The sequence below is a fragment of the Clupea harengus genome, chromosome 21 (genome assembly GCF_900700415.2).
Source record: "Clupea harengus chromosome 21, Ch_v2.0.2, whole genome shotgun sequence".
In the NCBI taxonomy this organism is placed as follows: domain Eukaryota; kingdom Metazoa; phylum Chordata; class Actinopteri; order Clupeiformes; family Clupeidae; genus Clupea; species Clupea harengus.
Window position 1 is genome coordinate 18,115,758 of NC_045172.1, and position 18,713 is coordinate 18,134,470.

General features: G+C 42.7%; 2 protein-coding genes across 2 annotated transcripts; both read left to right on the plus strand.

The window, feature by feature from the left end:
* On the plus strand, nt 1–11,149 carry ccar2 (cell cycle and apoptosis regulator 2). The gene is made up of 20 exons (XM_012840716.3): nt 1–104; nt 791–858; nt 956–1,041; nt 1,149–1,263; nt 1,403–1,544; nt 1,669–1,792; nt 2,446–2,589; nt 3,295–3,511; nt 4,125–4,238; nt 4,491–4,654; nt 4,989–5,127; nt 5,421–5,549; nt 5,716–5,877; nt 6,246–6,504; nt 6,718–6,782; nt 6,947–7,093; nt 7,706–7,811; nt 8,134–8,340; nt 9,255–9,427; nt 10,693–11,149. Exons 2-20 carry the CDS (start codon nt 847–849, stop codon nt 10,738–10,740), a joined length of 2,553 nt encoding a protein of 850 aa, XP_012696170.2. The 5' UTR covers nt 1–104; nt 791–846; the 3' UTR covers nt 10,741–11,149.
* A 196-nt stretch (nt 11,150–11,345) lies between these two features.
* erap1a (endoplasmic reticulum aminopeptidase 1a) lies at nt 11,346–18,707 on the plus strand. Its single transcript, XM_031558903.2, has 13 exons — nt 11,346–12,328; nt 12,568–12,706; nt 12,801–12,935; nt 13,124–13,244; nt 13,332–13,486; nt 13,625–13,738; nt 15,098–15,229; nt 15,984–16,115; nt 16,477–16,560; nt 17,068–17,225; nt 17,408–17,487; nt 17,901–18,084; nt 18,447–18,707. The coding sequence occupies exons 1-13, from the start codon at nt 11,853–11,855 to the stop codon at nt 18,685–18,687; spliced, it is 2,151 nt and encodes a 716-aa protein (XP_031414763.1). The 5' UTR covers nt 11,346–11,852; the 3' UTR covers nt 18,688–18,707.
* Nucleotides 18,708–18,713: the final 6 nt, after the last annotated feature.

Consider the following 18,713-nt stretch of genomic DNA (forward strand, 5'->3'; position numbering starts at 1 on the left):
CACTAGTTGGCGTGCGTGTATTAGCACCGATGAATCCACTCTGAACGCCTTCCGTGTCAATCAAAAAATAAACAAAGGCAAAGGAGGAAGGAATCGCTGGGAAAGTGAGTTGACGCCGTCTCTCTCTCTTGTTTAAAGATGCACTAAAAATTGTGTTGCTGAAACAATACATTTGAAAGGTTATTGCAAAACCTTGAATAGTCTTACATATTTGTCAACCTAACTTGCTGGGTCTGGCAGCCCTAGCTACGTTAGCTGAATTGCCCCCATTGAAAGCCAGAGCTGCAAGCCCACAAGGTCTACACATTCATTCTGTTTTTCAAGGAACTTACACAGAGCCGGCATTCAATGGAGGCCGAATGAATCCATTAATATGAATAATTATTTTGTTAATCAAAGCATAGTTTCCACGTTTACTTTCATGCTTCCTACCTAACTTAATTTTATGCTAGCCCTTAAAATGACCTATGCGAGGCTATTATTAGGTGCAGTCTCTTGTTAGCATACCACGTTTATTAAGGGTTTTGATTCTAGAGCGTTTCTGATTAACATTATCAGAAATTATAACGTTCATTTGTTACCGTTATAAAAAATACCTTAACAGCTGTGACAGAATATTTTAAGTAAATAATATCAGGTTTATCCATAATATACCACATTGCTAGCTGACGTCAGCTAACCTCATGCGTATGAATGTCAACTATCCCTAAATAGCTTTCTAGTGAGACAATATGGTTTGAATACCGGGGAGGGATTGTTTGAATACAGTTGTGCCATTCTCTTCAACCAGCTCATCCGGATTCCAAACCAACTCGAAACACTGCAGGTTATATTAAGCTGTCTGCCATGGATACACAGGTATGTCATCTGTTCCTTTTGAGTGCATAATTCGAAACATGAGTGATTGCCCTTGACATGGTGTGGTGTGTATTAATTGTAATTTTCATTTTGTTAGATGAAGCAACGAGTCTTCACAGGAGTAGTGACTCAGTTGCAGGATAATTATGGCATGGTAGATCAGGACGTGCACTTCCAGATGAGGTAAGGCAAGAGTAACACAGAGAAGCGTGTTCACAACACTGTAAGATACATTTAACAACTTGGTGAATTGCTTGTTGATTCTGTTTTGTCTTCATGTATTTTTTCAGTGACGTTATTGGGAGATATCCCCAGATAGGGGAGAAAGTGCTGGTGAAAGCTGTCAAAGACTCTGCTCAGGCTATCAGTTGGACAGCTCAGACTGTTCAAACCCTTAACGGTCAGGTATGCAGCAAACTTAAACATTACATGACAACAGTTCACGATTATCATATCAAGGTTATTATGCACTGGACACATAAGGCTTGCCCCTTCAGTCCCACATACTCACGTTCTACGTACCTAAATAATGGTCTCCTCACAGCCATTCAAGTCACCTCCTCCTCTACTGCCTTCAATGTCATCAAATCAGAAACCTGGCATCCTGGGTAGGCAACCACAACCACTCCTCAAATCCCCCAAGATTCCGCCACTCATCCCTAACATGCAGTCCAACCCTGGCAAAGGTGAGTACCAGGACATACTGTGTGCTGCTTAAGTCTGTCTCTTGCAGTATGAAACAGTAGACTGCTGATAAATGAGGATTGATCCGATGCTATGTTAACTGGTCCTTGCTCCTCTTTCTCACAGGCTTACTGCAGATGCCCCACCACCTGCAGCCACCATGGGGGGCTCAGTACGAGGGCTGGGGGGGCGGAGGTAGCTCCAGGAAGAGGCACAACGAGGGGGGAGGCGGACGTAGAGGAGGCCGCTGGTGAGTCTCGGGAAGGGGTGCATCAGCTGGTTACGGCTGGGTGTTGAGGTGTGTGGTTGTAGATAGAGAAAGATTAATGCCATTTCAAGATGAGTCGTTGGTCCAGTGCAATGGAATTCAGTGTCTCTATGACATGATTTTCATAGTGATTATGTTTCTATTCAGATTCATGGTATTTGGATAATCTTTGACATGCAGGTGTTTCAGGTACAATCTGTAGTTGATATCCATATGCATTGAGTACAATATCCAAGAGGTGTTAAATCGCAGTATGTGTGGGGCTTCTACCTATACATTATTTTACTCACTGTTTCCAGTTGTGTACACCCAACTATGAATCCATTGTATGCATTTATTATTTAAACTTCCGTGGCTGAACAAGGACACACATGCATACCAGGATTTTTTTAAATCACAGGTGAAAAGCCTTTGGGCTATTCATACCACAAACGTGCATTTTCAGGCCTTGGGGGTTGTATTCTTGTATTCTTGTATTCTTACATTCTTACTTAAACACATCAAAATGACAGCCTCTGTTATCCATTCATAAATGTATGCAGTGTGAAGGTGTCATCCTTTTTCTCTTGAGGGTTTTTCTGAAAGCCATCTGCTGAATGGAAGTATGCAAATGATGCTTGACTCCGCTTTCTCAGGGAAGATGGAGCCGCGTGGGGAGGGGATGGGATCAACCAGAAGCGGAGGAGGTGGAAGGGGATTGGTGACGATGAGGCCCCAAGAAAGAGCACCACAGCACCCCAGCAGAGTTGTCCGCTCTTCTCCTGTTTCCCACGGGACAGGTAAGGGACATCCAGGCCAGTATATCCCGCTGGTCTGAAACATACATGTGGTGGTCTAGCCGCATAAAAATGAGAACAGCTTACAGTTGAAAAAAAAGATAAACTTTACATTTACAATTAGTCATTTAGGAGACTCTTTTAGCCAAAGCGACATACAAAGGAGAGAACACTCAAGCTACGAGCAATAGAATAATTGAATTGTATTTAATTTAATTTAAACTTAATTGTAAAATGTGGAAGTGGTCAATGTCATGTCTCTGACTGGTTCACTCATGTCAGAATAGAATGGGTAAAGTGTGTAGCTACAATCTTCAGCCTCAGGCAGCTGTCAGTTCACTTTAGAAGCAATCAAAAGCCTGCACTGACACACACTAACAAATTACACGCTCTGTGTGAATAGGCCAGTTTTTCGGCCGTCCAGGAAAGTCAGCTGCCATCTCGTCATTACTGAAAAGCCATTGCTGTCACACACAAACACTCGCAGTTGATATAGATCTCTTGTGGAATTTGTCTTTTTAAAAGTACTTGTAATGCTCAAAGACATTACTGATTGAAACCGTTTAACTGCTACCTGTAGTTTGTGTCAGTCATGTGTCTTTGTAATTGGGTCATTAATGTTAGAGTAGGAAGGCAAATATGAAACAGAACAAACATGCTGGTGTATACGACTTTTCATGGCTATGTCTATTTGTATGTGCTGTTCAGCTTGGCTTGTGAGAGTCTGGAGGTGCAGCGCCGGTACCCCCACCTCCCACTGCCCTCCTCTCTCCTCCACCTGCAGCTGAGCTGGACCGAGAGCTTCCCTCCCGACCGCCCCCTCGCGCTCTGTGGCCCCTGCCTGTTCCGCGCGGGGGACCCTCAGACGTCAGAGCAGGTAGAAGGCACCGAGGCACCTGACTCTGACTCTGAGTTCACTGTGAAGGTGAGGAATGGGTTCCTTTCTGTGAAGATTAGCTATGTAGTTGGGTCAGGAACCTCAATTCCGTGACCATTCTCTGGCTAATATGTTTTGACGACTGATTTGACTTCTATACACCATTTATAAAAAACTTAGCCCCCATGTTCTTCGCAAAAATGTCGGCATTTTTTGCTAGAGGGCCGAATCCAAAATGGCAGCCGGCACTATCTTGTAAAAGTAACTTTTTTACCAGAGCACCTAGAATAATGTATGAATACACTTTTTGTGGTAAATTGACCATAAGGATTGTCTTTCTTTCTGTGAAGATTAGCTATGCTCTTGTCGTCAGGCGACATTTCTCATGTCTTCTCTTAGAATTCATACTGCAACTTGCTGAAAGATAATCCACTTACTCCATTCAGTTTCATAAAGCTTTTGCTAAGATCTCGGAGATAGTTAAAGGGGAATGTAGCACAATCAACAAACAAAGTGGTTGGCATCACTGAACATATGTGTAGGAAGTTGAACAGGCTCATAGAACAGGTTCAATGCTGACTAGCGGCAGAATGCCTCACTGTTGTAGCCTTTTCCCTACATTTTCTGAAAAGCAGTAATTTATCTCACTCTCGCTCTGCAGGTGATGTTGCTGTCTATGCCAGGGGTGGAGGACCTGTACACTGAGTGCTGCCAGTTACAGCAGGAGGACCAGGGAACAAAAGGGAGCGCTGTGCACCCCAGCACCCTGATCAAGGTTTGGACTCTTCAAGCCTGCTTCTGTCGCGTACATTACAGATTATTGGCATTTTTGACCATTGATGTTCTATCGGTCCACCCTAATAAAAGCCAAAGGTAGCCAGTGAATGGTTACATGTGTGGTAAAAAAAATACCCCAAAAATGTTAAGTCAAATTGCAATATTGTAACATGTTTTCAACTTTCTACGTTTTCTACTGTTTCTCTCTCTTCCTCCCCACTCTCTCTCCCTCATTTTATTTCTCTGTTAGTTCCTGTTGCTGGAGTCAAAAGGGAATCTGCAGCTGGTGGGCGGTCACTGGTCAGCAGAGGAGGATGGGCCGAGCCCAGCTAAGGACCCGTCTAGCCTGATCCGAACGGCCGTGCGCTGCACCCTCCAGCAGACAGGGCTGGACCTGGGGCCCTGCACTCAGTGGTCAGTGCCTACCCTTGTATTGTTGTTGTTTTTTTCTGGTTTCACATTGGACTGAAATATTGTTCTATGTTGTACTTGTTACAGAGTTGTTCCATGTTAAAGTGGAATGAAGTATGCATGATGAATAGGTGAACTCTACCATATCTGTGCTGTAAATTCATAAACACAATAAACCTGTTCATTTATTATTAATTGTAGACGGTACCAGCATATCTACATTTTAATATGTATATCATACGTAAGAGGGCGTGGGCCTTGTTAAGATGCTTTTTTAAATTAATTTATCCAGTCATTAATTTCTTTAGTCATTCATCTGCCCTGTCTGAATTTCTAGGCACAAAATGGCAGAGATCAGGTATCTGTCTGAGCAGAGGGTGGAGACGGTGGTTCTTCTGCTGCCGGATGTGTGGAACCTGCCCCACACAGAACCCGAGGAGGAGGCACCAAAAGAAGAGGAGCAAGAAGAACAAGAGGTTGGGTCTTCATCTTACTTCAACCATAGTAGCAAGCCAGCTAACCTTTCACTAGTTTCTGTTTTATATTCAACCTGCAAAGTAGACGAACTAATCATGGTTGTTATGCCATTTGCCGTGTCCTGGTTACCTTTAGTACCAGTGTTTTTTAACCAGATTGTGCTGTCTTTAAAACATTTGTTTCACAATTTGAAATGGTCTGAATGACTTCACCTTATTTGTGTTGGATGTATTATTTGCCAAAGCTTATCCCCTGGACATGTGCAATATCACTTCTCTCTGCCCTCTCATAGGACTCGGCCCCCTCTCTCCCGGTTCCTCCGGCCTTAATGGTGAACCCTTGTGCTGGGTCCACCTTGCCCATCGTCTCCCTCGCCTCCCTACTGGAGCCTCAGAACTCCAAGACGCAGGAAGCATTTGAGGTAATCAGAATTTCATGGCATGCACAAATACAAATAAAATGCTACTCGACACAGGTTCCACTCTTGTGCAACAAGAAATGTAAGTATTTCACTGCTAGTTATAGTATAATTGCATGGTAATTGTGTAAGTGAGTTAATTTGGTGTGTTGTGGCTGTCGTGCCTCAGGTGGGTCTGATGGCTGAGCTGTTCTGTGAGATGCTGCAGAGGGACTTTGGACTGCAGCTCTACCGCTGCCTCAGCTGTCTGCCTCTGAGCCCCGGGCCCAAAGCGGAGAAGAGTGAGGACGACGCCCCAGAAACATCAGAGCAAGGAGCCAGCAACACCAAGGTCCGTCGGACCCGGCATTTATGAGCATAAAAGTATTTATATTGTGGGATTGGTTATGTTCAAGTACATTCTGAGCCGTCCCCTAATGCATGTAGTGCACACAAGTTATGAGGCATAGAGAACAACTAGTCATTTTGATTATCCCCATGAACCACACTTGCTGGTGGGAGAGAAACGGTTTTCCCCCTCGTCTGGCTATGGCTGGACTGTTTAATGTCAGATAACAGGTGTCTGTTGCTGTGTGTATGAGGGTAAGAATGTTAAACCCTCATGGACCTGAGTGGTCACTAGGAGACTCATCATATGATTGTCTCTTGCTTAGATAGAAATGCACTATATGGCTAAAGATGTCTATGTCTGTTGTACAGGAGGAGCCCAAGAAGAATGAGAAAGGAAAAAGAAAGTCTGCCAGCAAGGAGGGAAAGAAGAGAAAAGGCTCTGTGGAGAAGGAAGACGACACAGAGAAGGAAAAGAAAGACGACACAGAGAAGGAAAAGAAAGACGACACGGAGAAGGAAAAGAAAGACGACACGGAGAAGGAAAAGAAAGACGAGGAAGAAAAAGTGAAGCCTGAGAAGGCGGAGGAGACTGAGAACCTGGCGGAGGACAAAAAGAACAGTGAGAGCGGTGAGTGTAGACGTATGTCTCTTACCAGGTTACCAGCCACTTCCTGTAGTCTTTGATTCCAGATAGAGGAAAAGCTGAACACTTTGACAACTAGTCCTTCGTTACTGGCATGTGTCTTACACCTTAACAGTCTGGTTGTTCTCCTGTTCTACTATGTTGGTTTATTTTTTTAACTTTTCCATGTTTCTGTACATTTTCCCTTTCACATTGTAGCAGAGGTGCCGGGAGAGGAAGAGAAGACCGCAGACGTTGCAGACAACCATGCCACCAAGGAAAACGTAATCATACCTTTCTTTATGTAAACTCCAAGATGTTACACTGAGCGTATAAGTTCCCTACGTCTGTCATGCTCGTTTCATTTTCCACGTGTCTCTTTTCTGCGTGTGGATCTCTGTCCCATCTCCCTGGTTCTCACCCTGGTTCTCTCCCCGGGTCTGTGCAGGATGGTCCCCTCGGCTGGAGCGCGGTGCTGCCCCGCAGTGTTCTGCTCTCCTGGGTGTTCTTCGACCGCAAGCTGGAGGGGAGCCTGAGAGAACAGGATCTCCAGAGCATTCTGTTGTCTCTGGGCCTGTACCTCACTCCTGATCAGGTGTGTGTGTGTGTGTGTGTGTGTGTGTGTGTGTGTGTGTGTGTGTGTGTGTGTGTGTGTGTGTGTGTGTGTGTGTGTGTGTGTGTGTGTGTGTGTGTGTGTGTGTGTGTGTGTGTGTGTGTGTGTGTGTGTGTGTGTGTGTGTGTGTGTGTGTGTGTGTGTGTGTGTGTGTGTGTGTGTGTGTGTGTGTGTGTGTGTGTGTGTGTGTGTGTGTGTGTGTGTGTGTGTGTGTGTGTGTGTGTGTGTGTGTGTGTGTGTGTGTGTGTGTGTGTGTGTGTGTCTGTGTGTGTCTGTGTGTGTCTGTCTGTCTGTCTGTCTGTCTGTCTGTCTGTCTGTCTGTCTGTCTGTCTGTCTGTCTGTCTGTCTGTCTGTCTGTCTGTCTGTCTGTCTGTCTGTCTGTCTGTCTGTCTGTCTGTCTGTCTTCGATAGATCTGATATCAACGTGTCTTTCCTCTACTTTAAAATGGTGTGATTTAAGAGACACAGTTTTCATGAAACGCCTCCTCCTTTCGAGAAACTCCCATTTTGTGAATCTCTTGCTTTCTGGAAATCGAAATAAACAACAGATGACAATCCTGTCTGATGTGGTGCCAACCTGTCTGTGTGTTTTAGGCAATGGAGTTGGTGAAGAAGACAACAGTCAATGACCTGTGTCAGTACCGCAAGCTGTGCGCCCAGTGGGATGACTCAGACCTGCCGTGTGACGTCAGTTTACAAGGTGAGGGAAAGGGCACTCGCACACAGTCTCACCCCATTCATGACCATTCACCATCAAAATGACTATGGGGATGACCAAAAATCAGTCTAGTGCTAATACTAGATAGGCTGCTGAAATAATACAATACAGTAACGCAGTAATAAAGATACCATACCATAGAAAAATGAACGAGTCTGCACGTAATTTAAAGAAACAGAAACACAGCCACTGACACCTCAGAGCTGAGTGATTTAAGAAGATGTTCTGATCACACTATTCACTTATGGACTGGAGAACAGTGATGTGTTCAAACCTCCGTTAAAACATCCTCTGTCCCCTCCAGGGAACCAGGCCCTGCTGCCGGGCCAGGCCAGCACAGGTAAAGAGAGGGCCCCCACCCGCCGCTCGGGGGCCAAGGGCAGCGGCACGGACGTGGTGAGCTACAAGGGCTCCATGGTCAACATCTCCAGCCTGCTGCAGACGCTGGAGAAAGGCACCGCAGTACAGCGGGCCCTGGAGCAGCGTGTCTGCACCCTGCAGACCAAACTTGGTAACTACACACTCAGCGTCTCTACTCTTGTGGTTTCAAAAGTTGCCTTTTTCAAACAGCAGCAGTTGTGTTTGTGTGTGTGTATGATTATGCATGTTTGAATGGCAAAATATATCTGTGCGTAGGTGTTCATGTATAACTGTATATTGATAGTATATATTAATATAAATAATGAAGGTGTTTGGTCTCCTTTACCCGTCTATTAAGTTATGACATTAGGGTCCAAAGGTGCATATTTCATCCTATGTGTCCCACAGTTGGTCCCTAACTTTATATCTTGCATGCGTGAGGTTAGCTCATGTGTTTGTGTGTGTTGTTGACTGCAGTGGAGGTGATGTGTTTGTGTGTGTTGTTGACTCCACAGTGGAGGTGATGTGTTTGTGTGTGTGTGTTGTTGTTGTGTTTGTGTGTATTGTTGACTCCGCAGTGGAGGTGATGTGTTTGTGTGTGTTGTTGACTTTGCTGTGGAGGCGATGTGTTTGTGTGTGTTGTTGACTCCACAGTGGAGGTGATGTGTTTGTGTGTGTTGTTGATGTGTTTGTGTGTGGTGTTGACTGCAATGGAGGTGATGTGTTTGTGTGTGTTGTTGATGTGTTTGTGTGTGTTGTTGACTGCAATGGAGGTGATGTGTTTGTGTGTGTGTTGTTGTTGTGTTTGTGTGTATTGTTGACTCCGCAGTGGTGGTGATGTGTTTGTGTGTGTTGTTGATGTGTTTGTGTGTGTTGTTGACTGCAATGGAGGTGATGTGTTTGTGTGTGTTGTTGACTTTGCTGTGGAGGTGATGTGTTTGTGTGTGTGTTGTTGTTGTGTTTGTGTGTATTGTTGACTCTGCAGTGGTGGTGATGTGTTTGTGTGTGTTGTTGATGTGTTTGTGTGTGTTGTTGATGTGTTTGTGTGTGTTGTTGACTCCGCAGTGGAGGTGCAGCTGGGCAAGGAGGCGCAGGAGGAGCAGCAGCAGGGAAGCGAGGAGCTGCGGAGCCGCCTGGAGCAGGCGGAGAAGCTCAACAAGCTCTACGAGAGGAACCTGAAGGAGAACGCTGGCCACATGCTCGCCGTCATCGAGAAGATGCAGAAGATGGTGGACCAGGTGAGGAGGGGGCCGGGCTCCTTAAACAGGAAGTGACCGAGAAGCAAAGACTGTTTTTTGCCAAGCTAGTACTGAATTTACATGAACTGTACACAGGCAATTAGATGCTCTAAATAAATATACTTTTGATATACTTTTATGTCAAATTAAAAACTGAGTTTAGATTTCATATTTAAAAAATGCAGGCCGCACAGTTGGAACTCACTGCAACTAAAGTAATTTCATTTTTCATTACTGAGACTCAGATCTTTTTGTTTTTTCAATGCCTCATTTGTGTCCACCTTTATTTTGGATGACAGACTCAAACATGCCAAACCTGTCAAACATACCGAACCCCATCTGAGCCGTACACATTTATCTTGGTCTCATCTGACCCAATGATTTGCTTCCAATATTCGTCAGGCTTCTTTTGATGTTGTTTAGAAAAGTTTAATCGTGCAGTTTTGTGCCGAAGAGCTGTTCGCTCAGATGGGTTTCAGTATGTTTGGTATGAACCTGGCCAGGACTACCACAGTGAACGCATAGTCCCGACATAGAAGCACGGAGGTGGGAGTGTTAATACAGGGCTGCACAAGTGCAAAAGGTGTTGGGGAGATGACATGTAGAGATGGCACCATGAATGTCTGTGGATTTACCAAAATACTGGCTGACAAGATGACGCCCAGTCTCCAGAACCTCGGCAGACAGGAATATTCCAGTATGATAACGAAACCAAAGCACACTGCCAAAATCACACAAGTTTCTGAAGAAGAAAAAGTGAAAACTATGACCTGGCCAAGTATGTCGCCTGACTTGAATCCAGTAGAACACCTTTTGGGTATTTTAAAGAGAAAGGTTTGAGCAACACAGCCCCTCCAGCAAAGAACAGCGGAAAGAAAGTCTCTGATGATTGACATCTCTCCAGAAATGTGTGCAACACTAGTGTCCTCCATGCAGAGGAGGATTGAGTCATCATAAATAAAGATTGACATGCGTATATAAAAAATAAGATTTAAAATATCAGTAATGAAAGGTGTACTGACTTTTGTTGCATTGAGTTCCTACTACCTGTATTTTTAATATAGTAAGTCTAAAATATAGTTAATCCTAATTTAACAAAAAAGCAAATACCCTACTGTTCGACTGAGAAATAATGCAGTTACTGTCAGGTGATACAATTTTGAATCATTTGACATTTAAGTGATGGGTGTACTTACTCCTGTTGTATACCGTGGATCAATTAATGATTATGTTTAACTTCTGTTTTTATTATCTCTCTCATGCAGACAACAAGCCTGACTGACTCCAAGAAGGCCAAAGATGAAAAAGTGTGACCACTAAAACTGGACTGGACTAGACTGGAGTGGGCTGAGGGGGAGAGACACTCATGGGTGACCTGCACTAAGTTATCAGTATGATGAGGACTATTCTGGTTGAACCTAATGAATTTGTAGTATGTTCAGGCATTTGTGTGCGTGTGTGAGTGTATGTCAAAACTCATAATGACACATTTTCTCCATTCTTCTCCATCATGGACCCTGTTTGGGAGGCAAATGTATGTTTAATTTTGTTGAATACTGTTCAAGGCCTATTTTTTAGCTGTACATAATAATGAATTTTGTTTTTTATAATAAGTCGTAATAACTTAAAGTACATTTCCCTCTTGTGTTCAGTGTGCAAAAGATAATCCTCAGTGAATTTCGTAGATGACTATTTGGAATTATTAAAAATCTTTGTCAAAAATGTTGGACCACTGGTGATTATTTTATGTGTAAGTATAATTGTATTTCTAATCCTGGTGATGAGGTGCAAAAATATCTGGATGAGAAACCGAGCCATTGGCTGCGTTAAGGTCTTCAGACAATTCCATCCTAATTTTTTTTTTTTTTTTACTTTCAGCATTTCATCAGCAACGTCTCTACGCCATCAAAGTGCGACAATGACACCTAGTGGCTAATTATTATATCGCTATGAACTAAAACGATTATACACAAAGTATCAATATATCCCATTCTAAACACACAATGGATACATTCTGACACTATTTTTTGTTGTTTTATTTTAATACAATTTAAGTAGTGCCCTAAATGGTGACATCACGGGGTCCTTCCCGGTTAATCGACAGTTGAAGTCCGCTTTACTTTCCCTTTCACTTTTAATCTCTCCCTCGAGCAAACAACCATGGACTCTGCTACACAGATGAGCTAGTCCCGAACAATAATTTCTTATATGAAGACGTGCCAGGTGACCTAATTAAACATTTTTGATGCGTAGTGGCGTCGGTTGCTGTAGCAATGAACTCTGCTGACTTTTCCCTATCTTCGGCTACTGGTGGCTCGTCGGTATTCATTCTTTACTTCTGATAACCTAAGTAGCCTATTCCACTGGCACGTGTTGTCCTTGACTTAATTTATTATTACAAGAACCAAAGAACTTTCAACTAAACATGGGAGGCTTACGTCTCTGTTTCATACTGTATTATGCTTTAATCGCAACCCTTTGTGTTGTCCACCCATCTAAGGCTGAACCACTGGCCAGCAAACCGCCATTTCCATGGAACAAAATGCGGTTACCAGAAATTGTTCAACCGCTACACTACGACCTCTTTATTCACCCAAACTTGACGTATCTTAACTTTTCGGGAACTGTTCAGATACAAATACACGTGCAAGAAGAAACCCGTTTCATTATTCTTCACAGTAAAGACCTCCAAATCATCAGAGCAACTTTTCAGTCGTCAGGTCATCAACGACACCTTAGAGTGTTAGATTTCCCAGCTTTCGAGCAAATTGCTGTTGTATCTGATGACTTCGCCATTAGTAGAGGACTACATGTCATCAGTGTAGAATTTACAGCTAACCTCTCTGAGAGTTTACACGGATTTTATAAAGGAACATACAAAACAAAAGATGGCGAGACCAGGTAAGTAAAAATAATCCTCATCTCTGAACATCCCATGAATCCAAAGCCTAAAACAATGTGTTTTATTAGCTCCCTAGTGAGAGAGGTCACCAGTTAACTCAGTACAATAGCACACAAAGAGTATCTACATTTATCTTCATCTTCTGTCCAATGGTTTGTACAGTGCAGAGGTATCAATGGCTCAGTTCTATTGCATTGAATTTACAAATGCTCCCAGTTATGAGCTTGGTCTGTTTCAGGGTGATGGCATCAACCCAGTTTGAGGCCACTCATGCCCGCCAAGCCTTTCCCTGCTTCGATGAGCCTGCCTTCAAAGCAAACTTCACCATACGTGTACGCAGAGAACCCAGGCACATTGCGCTGTCCAACATGCCCAAGGTAGGACAATGATGTCCAGCATCATATCACCAACAGTGCTTACACATCATTACATGACTTGAGAGACGCCTGGATCAGCATCGTTTCTTTACAGCTCAAGACAGTGGAGCAGCCAGGAGGTCTCCTGGATGATTACTTTGACACCAGCGTGAGAATGAGCACCTACCTGGTGGCCTTCATCGTATGCGATTTCCTCTCCATTCGAAAGACCACCGAGCATGGCGTTGAAGTATGCAAGCTGTCTCTTTTTGTCTCTTCTAATTCATTGTGTGTCAAAGTGAAGTCTTAAGTTATGTACACCGGGCTATACATAAATCTATGCTAACTACCAAAGGATATGTAAAGCAATGTGTGAATTTGGGCTGTGATGGACATTTCTGACTGCTTCTAAAGTTCTCTTTTTCTTCCTATTTTCAGATCTCAGTGTATGCCGTGCCTGATAAAATCGACCAGGCAGGATACGCTTTAGAGACTGCGGTGAAGCTCCTCGACTTTTATGATGATTACTTCAACATCCCATATCCTCTTCCAAAGCAAGGTCTGAGTGAAAGTCATTGTTGCGTCATATCATTACTTCACACTTGGGCGTCTGAGATCATATGAGTACTTTTAATTGTGATTGCAGATCTAGCAGCAATCCCAGAGTTCCAGTCCGGCGCCATGGAAAACTGGGGTCTAACGACATACAGGGAGTCAGGGCTCCTTTTCGATCCAGAGAAATCATCACCTTCAGACAAACTGGGAATAACAAAAGTCATTGCCCATGAATTGGCCCACCAGGTAAGCGCACCGTCAAAGATTATGCCAGTTGTACTAGTCGTAACAAATTCTGTTTCCATGTTGTTCTAAATGTGCTGTGCTGAAATTAAACTGGTCGTACTGTGAATTCTGCCCTGAAATCTGTCACCCCTCTTGTAGTGGTTTGGGAACTTGGTGACTATGCAGTGGTGGAATGACCTGTGGCTGAATGAGGGCTTTGCCAAGTTTATGGAGTTTATGTCTGTTGACATAACCCACCCAGAGCTACAAGTGGTGAGGATTGCCCTTTGTTATTGCCGTGAACATGTGAAACTCCAAGGAGTCAGTGCTCCCTTTAATACAACACTATGCAACAATTTGACACTTTTTGAGGTAACTAGTTTTGGTTTGTTTTGATAGCATATGGTCATGTGAAGGACAGATGAAGGACAGATAAAAACCTGTGTCTTTCCCACTAGCCATACAGGATATGCACTATGTAGTTCTGTGTTCCGGGCTAAAACACCCTGCAAAAATGAAAGAAAAGCTTTGCATAGTTTGCATGCCTTTTAGGTAGTTAGCTTGCTAGTTTTGGAACAGAACTATTTATTGCTGCTTTAACAGTAGTTTCACCCATACACCGAAGACCCATTTCCTTTCTCCACAATGTACAGGCAAATCTCAGGTAAACACTTCTGACCAGCCATTCGCAGCATTTCACTAAAATAGCTCCTCTGGTTGCTTGACTAACACTATGAGGTAATATACACAAAAATGAACAAAAAACCTTCCACTGCAGGACATAGCTGGCTGTTTTAGGGCAGCCCACACTTTTGTGTGTGTTTTGACTCTAGGAGCCTCCCCTGTAGGACCCTTTTCAGGGCTGTTTTCGGGGGAGAAATGAGTACCGACTCCGGGGTAGGTACTTGTGTGCCCTAAAGCCGTTGGGTGGAGCTTGCAGTGACGTTTGGCACTTGATTTGATTAAATGCGACGTGAGAGGAAGACAACAACAAGCACCATTTTTAAAACTACCAAGAGTATTTTTATACCAGAGGTCACGGTCACTGCATTCACTGCAAAACATCATCTGAAATATAGATTTGAATTCATCAACAGTGACATTCATTTATCAACTAAGTAATTCTGCCATGAAGCCATTTAACAGAGTGGCCTGTAGCCAAATTCAAATGTTGACTCAACCTTGGAGTAATCCAAGAAATTCTCTGATTTATTGATCTAATGTTGGTGCTGCCGTTAAATAAATATATTTTAATTGTCATTTAGTTGTCGGAATTGACATCACAATCAAGGAGCAAAACTATTGCTGAGTAAAATATTGAGATTAGTTGTACAGTCCTCAAACACAGAAAATATCCAGAAAATACAGATCTGAACAAAGTTGTCTATGTCTTGGCTAAAGTCTTAAATCTGCTTTATGAAAGCACATTTCAGCTTATTTACTGAAGCATGGCAATGTGTTCAGTTTGACTTCTTTTTGAAGAAGTGCTAGGTCACAGAACATAACCGCAGGGAAGTACATCTCCCAGAATTCATTGTCCATTGTTAGAATTTTTCTAGCAGTAGTTGTCAGTTTCAAAGACTTCAGAAGTGCACATGCAGTTCCCAACACATGTTGTTTTGCTCTGGGCAGAATGACTACTTTCTGTCGAAGTGTTTCCGGGCCATGGAGGTAGACGCCCTGAGCTCCTCACACCCCATCTCCACCCCAGTGGAGAACCCTGCCGAGATCAGAGAGATGTTTGATGACGTCTCCTACCAAAAGGTATGAAAAACAAACCGTCCACTCCCAAACCCCAAAGAAAGGGAAAATTCAAACAAATAAGCTCCATGGTCCTTGGTACCTGTCCATCTTATTTTAGTGAACTTGAGTCAACTCCAGCTGTGCCTTCGGCACCGGGACCTCGATCACTAAAAACATTATTGAAGATTTTTCTTCCAGCATGTGGCCATTTCAACTCTGATTCCCCACTGTCTCTTCATGAGGCCACAGTGAATGTATGCTCACTGACATCAGCCTTTGAAAATTATATTTAAAAAGCAGAAGATTTCTTGACACTCCTTGAAGTTCCACTTTAGCATTTTATATTGCTCAGGATTTTAACATATTGCATGCAGATACCTCCAGTTCCTTCCCTTTTCAACTTCTACTAGTTCTAAGTTCTATAATCACCAGGTTAAAATTGTAAAATAGTTTCTGTACACCATCATTGCTCTACATTATGCTGATACAAGATTATGTTGTTTTCATCATACGTTCATTCACGTCATTCATTGTTTTCATCATACGTCTTCATCCATGCTCATCAGCAAACAAATGTGGCTAAGGTCAGGCGACACAGTGTACAATCTTACTTATTTAGTATATGTAATTATATAAGCTATATAATTAATATCTGTCAATGTGTTTCTACTTATTTATGTCCTCCGTGGCTTTCACATGGAATGACACAAAGAGACATGTTGTAAGAGCATGAACGTACCATTCTGTTAATGCTTGCTTGCTTCCTTTCCTTCAGGGCGCATGTGTTTTGAACATGCTCAGAGACTTCCTGACTCCTGAAGCTTTTAAAATGGGCATCATCCGCTACCTGAGGCGACACAGTTACCAGAACACGGTCAATGCCCACCTCTGGGAAAGCCTATCCAGTGTAAGGGAAACAGAGAGATGATGCCAGCACCTCTTTACTGCCTCTGTTATACAACATCCATATTTCCACAAGCCTTATATTCATCCAAATCAATAGGGTCCTCTGCACTTTTAATATCTTTAATTTCACTGTACACTGCTCCACGTGGTCTATTAAATGTAATGTAAATTAATTTAATTATCTTTATTAGGTTTAGTGTTTGGTTATCATGTGTCAGTGTTGTGTCATAGGATCGTGATGTTTCATTTTTATATTTTGGTACAAGTAAGGACTCTGTGTATCACATATTTATTTGCATCATGTTACCAGGATTCATTGGGGCCTGACATCTTACTTTGTGTTTCGATTGTTTCTATTTTAGGTCTGTCATTCTGATGAAACAGGTCAGGGCAGAATGAAATTGGATGGATTTTGTGGTGGAGGCAAGTCCAGAAGTGAGGCGTCTGTAAGTTATTCGAAACAAAATCAGAAATACAGTTGTTTCGTCTGTGTTTAGACAAATGATTACAGTTACTGGTCTCGAATGGCCCTTTGGGTTAACAGAAACGATCCATGGAGAACAAGCTTACAAAACCTTTTTCAACTCAGTTCCTACAGTACACTAAAAATGGTCACTGTATAAAGTCACAGTTGCAAGAGAAGAATAGAGAGCTGCTTCGTCAGTATTTACATTTACATTTACATTTACTTTTATCCAAAGCAACTTACAAAGGAGAGAACAATCAAGCTACGAGTATTAGAGACCTAGTGTAACAATAAAGACTATTTTACATAAGACATTTTTTTAAAGTGCAGGAATTTGAGCAGTATTGGATAAAGTAGCATGATGGAACTGACATGAACATGAGTATATAGGTTGGGGTGAGGGTAAATCACACATTTTCAATTGAGGAGCCATGGATCATCTACTGATCAAACATCTGTAAATCATAACAACGTACTTTGACAACAGAAATGGTTCATGCAAGACGAGCTGGATGTGAAAGCCATCATGGATACATGGACCCTGCAAGAGGGATTTCCTGTGATTACTGTGGAGGTCAAAGGTCGAGAAGTCAGATTGGATCAGCAGAGGTATCTGAAAGGGGGAGATCCTGACAAGACATCAAGGTAATTTTTTTGTGAATATTAAAACCAGTTGTGTTTATAATATAGATGCTATTTTTGTCAAGAATATACTGTATATCCTTTGTAGTTGATGGGTGTCATAAAGTTAGTTTTTTAGTTTATTTATAATCAAGATGTGATATTTGTATAATTATATCCTCATATATTGTTCTCATCCCCTGTAGTTTCCTTTGGCAAGTTCCACTCACCTACATCACCAGTCACTCCAGCACTGTGCAGAGATTTCTGCTGAAGGCCAGAAAAGGTACTGTGTCTTTGTACATGAACAGTGTGGAGAAGATGAGCTTTATCCCAAAATCCTAAATATATAAAACTTTTACTGTCTGGCCCCACCCAGACATGTTCATGGTCATTACCATCTAAATGTTCAAGCTGCCACAGTTTCTGATGACAAAACCAAATGCCATGATTTGAGCTTCATTTCCTTTTGTGCATATGAGTGACAACTTTATTTGAATGTACTGGATTCAGTGTTTTGAAAATGACTTAATAGCCAGAAGCCAAAAGCTAAAATTAGAACATATGCACAAACTATAGATTATTGACAGACTGGTTCCTTTTTGAGAGAAAATCCAACTCTCTGATGGAATCATCCTCTCTGTAAAGTTTCATGGAATCCACCGTGAAAGAATTTGTGGCCTTGTGTTCTTTCTGCAGATGTATTATACCTGCCGGAGGAGGTGGAGTGGATTAAGTTTAACGTGGACATGAGAGGATATTACATCGTCCACTACGAGTCGGGGGGATGGGACGCTTTGATCAAGCTTCTGCGGCTTAACCACACAGCTCTCAGCAGCAACGACAGAGCCAGCCTCATCAACAATATCTTCCAGCTGGTCAGGTGATGTCTCACACATGTCTCGTGGGAGGGTCTTAGGGAGTGTCTACCAATACCTCACTACCATTAACACTGTCAAACCAACATTAAGGGACCGTCTACAATAAGAAGGAAAAATGAATACTGGCACTTCGACTGGCACACTTCCCGAACTTTGTGTGGCAGACCTTTCATTCAATTCAATTCAATTCAATTCAATTCAATTCAATTCAATTCAATTCAATTCAATTCAATTCAATTTTATTTATATAGCGCCAAAACAATAAAATTGTCTCAAGGTGCATTACAGAGCCCAGTGCCTGGACCCCCTTAGAGCAAGCTTTCATGGCATCTTTTATTCAGTTTGTGTTTATTTCCTCTTGCAGCATAGGTAAGGTGCCTCTGGACAAAGCTCTGGACCTGACCCTGTACCTGAGTCAGGAGGAGGAGGCCATGCCTGTGACCCAGGGCTTCAGTGAGCTCGTCCCTCTTTACAAACTCATGGAGAAGAGGGACATGGAGCAGCTGGAGAACGACATGAAGGTCTCTGCACGTTTGATCATTTGGTTATCACATTTATTGGAGGCTACATTTGTATTTTCATTTGCATATACCACCTTTAAATAACATTGTTCAGTGGTAGACGTCTTTAG

Bases quoted from the DNA above. Each gene is read 5' to 3' on its own strand.
- erap1a (XM_031558903.2), top strand. From the start codon at position 11,853: ATGGGAGGCTTACGTCTCTGTTTCATACTGTATTATGCTTTAATCGCA. The intron at 13,739-15,097 runs GTGAGGATTGCC...TGCTCTGGGCAG, and splicing joins CCCACCCAGAGCTACAAGTG to AATGACTACTTTCTGTCGAA. The intron at 17,226-17,407 runs GTAATTTTTTTG...CATCCCCTGTAG, and splicing joins GATCCTGACAAGACATCAAG to TTTCCTTTGGCAAGTTCCAC.
- ccar2 (XM_012840716.3), top strand. The intron at 1,264-1,402 runs GTATGCAGCAAA...GTCTCCTCACAG, and splicing joins TTCAAACCCTTAACGGTCAG to CCATTCAAGTCACCTCCTCC. The intron at 7,812-8,133 runs GTGAGGGAAAGG...TGTCCCCTCCAG, and splicing joins GTGTGACGTCAGTTTACAAG to GGAACCAGGCCCTGCTGCCG.